General features: G+C 37.9%; 1 protein-coding gene across 8 annotated transcripts in view; it reads left to right on the top strand.

The window, feature by feature from the left end:
• The window catches only part of LOC107686827 (neogenin-like), a 168,145-nt gene that overhangs the window by 142,414 nt on the left and 19,731 nt on the right, over nt 1–6,000 (top strand). For all 8 annotated transcript variants that reach the window (XM_016483976.1, XM_016483973.1, XM_016483971.1 and 5 more), the window contains exon 13: nt 2,341–2,485. In XM_016483976.1, the coding sequence (XP_016339462.1) occupies nt 2,341–2,485 (145 nt within the window). The remainder of the gene's footprint in view (nt 1–2,340; nt 2,486–6,000) is intronic.

Raw genomic sequence — 6,000 nt, 5'->3', positions numbered from 1 at the left:
TATACATGCATGTATGTATGTGTGTGTATATATATATATATATATATATATATATATATATACCTGTATATATATGAAATAAAACTAATGTTAAATAAATATTAAATAAAACGTAACATTCAACAAGACATTAAAGAACCCATCTATAGACCTTACGTAGCTCTGTACCTTCTTTCTTCTGGTTTGTATTTCCACAGCATAAAGGTAAGATCTTACAGATTTATGAATGAATCACTTGTTTTAAAATCTTCCCGCTCTACTGACATTTGTTATGACATCCGCTTCGAACATTATGCACATGATAACTCTACAATAAGTAAATCCACTTCACCAGCTACAACAGCGATGCTATAGAGCTACCACAAAAACCGAAGTTCAATGGCAAAATTCTAAAGATGGCTGCGCATTGTTTCTCTGGTCTATAGGTCAAGACTTAAAGGGAACCCTGGGTATTAAGACTTGTATGGTGTAATATAACGTAAATGATGTCTCTTACTGAAATATGTAGTAGAAAACCCATGAAAGATTTAAAACTTCCTAAAGCCCCGCGTCTTTGTTCTCTCCACTTTAGCCCTGATGCCTTTGAGACTTTTAGTAGACCACAGCTACTAAAAAAGCTTACAGGTGGCAATGGATATAAGCGTAGGCTTAACCCAAATGTTGTACCATCGATTTTTCCAGACAAGGTGTCTAAACGCCCCCGGATATTGAGTAAAATCTGCACTGAGACACTCCTTCAGTGTCTGCGGCGTCATGACAAGTCTCGGCATGTTTACATCCTGCCAGGATGACATCTAGCATTTCTTGTCTCTGCCGTTTGTAAGCTCTTTCAGTAGCTGTGGTCTACTAAAAGCCTCAAAGGCATCAGAGCTAAAGTGGAGAGAACAAAGACGTGGGTCTTCAGGAAGTTTTATTCGTCCACAGGCATCTTCCCATTCTTTTCTCCTCTTCTTATCGCTAAGAAAGCAGTGAAGACTTACATCGCTTCTCTTGTAGCCCTTCGACTGAAAATTACAACCAAAAGCCGCACAATGTGGCATCGTATCAGTATTTTATTTTCCAAGTTGTGTTGCGGTAAAAATAGCAACAGGTAGCGCCAGTAGCTCACCGAGTGCAACCATTTGACATCATCGAAATAATGGCACCCCCACAGTCCAAAATATGTATAAAACTTTGTGGAGTTTTTAAATAATGTAAATCTTTCATAGGTGTTTTCCACTACATATTTCAGTAAGAAACATCATTTACGTTATATTAAGCCATACAAGTCTTAATAACCCTAACCCTAACCCTAGCAACAGCATATAAACCATTCAGAACATGTTAGCAACCACCTAACAACATTTTACTACCAAGAGGACCATAGCATAATGACAGCAAGTTTTGCACAGGCATAACTCGCATTTTCTTCCAAAACTGTAACAATCCAGTTCAACTGCAGTCACTTTGCATTGTGGGTATACACCGATCCACACAGTTTTATGGCTTTTATGGCTCAGTAATTAGCACTGAATAATAATGAAGGCTTTAAGTCCCAGACAGAAGCTTTTTTCAGTTTTGTATAAGATGGTTAATTAGTGGGCTTCTACGGTACTGTATCAGGACCCCCTCGCGTGGCCCTGGGGTGCTACGCAACAGACGGGGAATTCAGTCTGGGTGCGTATAATGAGCACAATGACTTACTGCATGTGAGGCCTCCACTGGTAGCACTGTGCACCCTTGTGACCCATAAGTCAATTAAAACAAGTTTGTTTGCCTGAGAACACAAGCAGTATTTAGCGAGGTAAACTGGAGTTGGTAGAAAATTGAAATATAGTAATTGCATACATGGTGCAGATTTAATTCGGTTTATTCCCTCATGGGCCGTGAACACGGCAAATTGTGGATACTATTAATTAATTCCCCACCCACGCTGGGCGGCCCCTCTCCCTGCCTTCATTATCCCAGCAGGCACCGTGGGCCCTGCAGCTAGCCTTTTCCATCCATCCTGAGCTGCGTTCCCGCTGGCTCCTCTACACTGCACAGCTTTATCTATTATTCATGGGTTCGGTGCGTCCCTGCTCGCCCAATGCCCTCTGCTGCAGGACTGATATACTTGCGCATGCTTAATGTGCAAGATGATCACATTCTCTAATATATGCCTCGGGGAGACGATGACTTAGGTTAGATGCCTACACTCAGGCTTGTTACTATGGTGACTTTGCATGTACTGTAGGTGCCCAGAAGGAGGTGCAGCGCTAATTCTCCCCTTTGATACACTGTGGTTATTGCTCTGGAAGGAAATCAGAATGTGTGATGCTGAGGATGTTTTTGGTTTTCTCAAATGTGTAAACTTTGTAGAGCATCATGGTCAGATGGCAGCCTCCACCAGCAGATGCTCAGAACGGTGAGATCATCGGCTACAAGATCCGCTACAGGAAGGGTACGAGGAAGAGCGAGGCGGCGGAGATCACTTCAGGATCGCAACTCTATCAGCTCATAGATGGTAAGCTGAACAACACTTCAAACTCAGAAGGACTGACAAATATTTGGTTGTTTTCAAGCTATAGACCCTTTTTCTGTTAGTAAACATTGTGACGTTTTTCTGTGGGTGGAGCTTACATTCACATCTATAGAGAAACCTAACGTGTAACGTTATAATAAAGGGAAACTCACCTGTGTCTGTCTAGTCATGAAGATGCATATATAGGCTATTTCAGTTTCAGCAGGCAACTATTTTTACAGCTACATTATTAGAGTGAACTGGGCCAAAATACAAAAAAGTTAAACATTCAATGTGATGGATATATTATTTGAAGATGTATGTGTCATGTAATGATACAAATAGTTATTTTAAAGTATATACCTCTTGTAAATGATGTAAGCTTACAGTGACATTACAAAAATTAGAAACTGATTTTGAACTTTCTGTATTTGATGATTTTTTTTCTTACCAAGTTCTTAAAAATTCCAGCCACAATCAATCACAACAATGTATATACAATTACAGATCATTAAGCATATAAATCGTCAATTTGTTGTTTTACACACATGCACAGAGACATTATTTCATACGTCATAGTCGGGAGATGCATAAGAAATCTTTAGACGTGTAACACAAACCATAATACATAACAACAAAAGACAATTCTTTATTTAACCTTTTCTGACAAGAAGTGTGCGCTGCAAACGTGAGCATTTTTGACTATCGTTTCTGTCCAGTCCGTTCGTGTTATCGCATTTAACCACAGCTGTCGTCAGTTTTTTGTCTGGCGGTGGCAGCAGGTATGCTTTAAAATTGGAGCCTCTACTACGTTGTTTCTGGCACCCAACATCACAATAAGACGATATTTTAAGATCCTTGTGTAGCTGAATCTGCGCTGGTTTGAATTGGCCGCCTCCAGTTTCCCCTTTGTTTTGCCTCCAGCTAGCGCGGTGACGAAAAAGCCAGAAGAGCCGAGGGGAAAAGAGAGAATGACGAGTTGTTTTTCCTTATTAGAATTGTGAGATATAATCTCGGAATTGCGAGAATAAAGTCAGAATTTTGAAATATAAAATCAAATTTACCTTTTTTAAATTATTTTATTCCATGGCTCCATAGACTGCCACTTGAAAACCGTCATTTTCTGCCTCCAGATAGGCTCCGCCCACAAAAATCGTCATCCCTGTTTCGGATCTGTAAGACTATCGCACTCTCTAACGTCAATTTCGTTGAATAACAGTGCTTATCGCTGGGTGACAAGCTCTTGTAATATGCAGAGAACATTTTGAAAATGACATCTAATCAATATAATTTATAATCTTTTTAAACCTAACTATTTTGTACCGTATCCGTGAAATTCTCTAGCTGTAAAGGCTATCTCTCCTGGGTTTTTTGCAACCATGACGCGCGCGCATCCTGAATATTTACAAACCTATAATTGGTCTATTGACTTCGGCCAGTAACTGTCATTTGACTGATGGACAGCTCAGTTCCAAAATCTACTGACAGACTTGACAATGCAAAATCTGTCATTTCTGCATTTTTTCAAAATGACAAAATAATGTAAAAAAAATAAATAAATAAATACATAAATAAATAAATAAAAATACTTTTTTGGAAATATTTTTAGTTTTTTTTATTGTTTAAATTGTATATTAAAAAAGTGGTAAATATTTTGTAAGTATTAATTTAGTTTCTAGATATTTAATTTATAGATTCATTTGACGAATTTAAAAATGTATTAATAATTAATTCATTAAATATATATATATATATATTTACATATTATATATTTTTTACATATTATATAAATATTATATATGTATGTATATATTATATAAAATATGCATACATTATAAGATATTATTATAGGCCTGTCAATTTAGTTACTTCAAGTTAATTTAGCACCATTAATTACGAAAAATAATGAACAAAATTGACACATTTATTCATCTGCCCTGATCCTGTTTTGAATGATTAATTACTGTATGTAATTAATTAGATTATTTTTTTTTATCTATTAACAGCCCCAGTGTATCTGTCCTTGGCCATCCTGCTCACGATACTGGCATAAGTGTCAGCCATTGCAAAAACCCACATTGGTTGAGAATTTTTTTTTAAAAGGCACGAGTAAATTTTGTCCATACCCTTGTACACCAGTGCTTTTGAGCTGCCATGTCAACCCCACCAACGGCTCTGGAAAATATATATTTCTCAGACATTACAAAATAGATGAGCCTGCAAAAAACTAAAGCCTCATGTGACAAACTCTATCCATTAATGAAACAAAAGTGAGAATTAAATTCAAAATAGATTTCAACAGCTTCATGGGAGTCATGCTGTGGTTGGCATCAAAGAGCATAATGGTTGTTTTCTGTTCCATTTGAGTTGAAATGAGATGCTTGATAATTCAAAGGCTTGAAGTGGAGTGTCTCCCACAAGGCTGTAGGAACAGCTCTGACTTTTGCATTCGACACACTAAGCAGACGCTTATTAACATTTTAAAGCAATTACAACCTCTGGCTTATTTAACGACAGCAGGCATTCCTCCACTCTGTGAAAACCAGAACATGCCCATGGCATCAGACGTGAAATTATGAACATTTTTTTTTTGCTTTTCCCCTCTGGAATCAGTCAGTTCTCATTTTGTTGTTTGTGTCAGTCCAGTGTAATACAAATTTGTAGAAGCAGACCTTTATAAATCAGCACTCTAGGCAATGCTGTAGCGTGTAGGTCAGTATGTCGTACAGCAGAGCCAATGATGATTATGCGGGGGTGGTTATCGATCTTGTCTCAGTAAATGGATTTAGAAACATGGAGCGTTGTGAAGCATCTTTCTGTTTGTTTGTTTCCAGAGAAATGAGCTGACTGGTTGGTTGAGAAGTGGTGCTTCACTTTTACTATTGCTCATGCGTAGGGTTAGTGATTTAAACTGGCGGCGCTCGAGGAACCGTCCTGAACATCCTGGGAAGCGCAAACAAACATAAAAATCGAGTTCATTTGTGCACTTTTAGCAGAAAAGTGATATTTGTTTCACAAAGCTTGTGAATATGTATTTGTAGAACCAAATTCAAGTGATTCAAAAGTAGAGATCGACCGATATATCGATTTACAATAATCGGATATCGGTTTTGTCATATCCGATTCACCGATAAACACCGCCATCTTGTGGATGTTTTGAGAATTGCGCGCAGGATCAACATTGCAGTGCGTCTGAGGGGAAACAAGGCAACAACAACGGCGTGCACAGGTACTTGATTTACTGTAGTTAGTAAACTTTATTTAAAATAACAGCCATTAATGCACAAATTAGATGTATTACATAAATGCCTGATATGCAGTTTACGTAGCTTGGCTAGAAGAAATAGAGATGAACTCACGGAGTCACGTAAAATAATTTGTCAAGTCCTGTCCCAATAAAGACGTAACTTTGCGTGAATTAAATAATATGCAGCCATGAATGGGCGCATGTTGGAAATAAAAGTGCTGAATTTAATTCGCTCTCTGTTGTCTATATGCGCATCTCCTCATGAAGGCGG

The sequence above is a fragment of the Sinocyclocheilus anshuiensis genome, unplaced genomic scaffold (genome assembly GCF_001515605.1).
Source record: "Sinocyclocheilus anshuiensis isolate Anshui unplaced genomic scaffold, SAMN03320099.WGS_v1.1 scaffold773, whole genome shotgun sequence".
NCBI lineage: Eukaryota > Metazoa > Chordata > Actinopteri > Cypriniformes > Cyprinidae > Sinocyclocheilus > Sinocyclocheilus anshuiensis.
The sequence above is the reverse complement of the archived record's forward strand: the minus strand, read 5'-3'. Positions and strand labels throughout refer to the sequence as shown.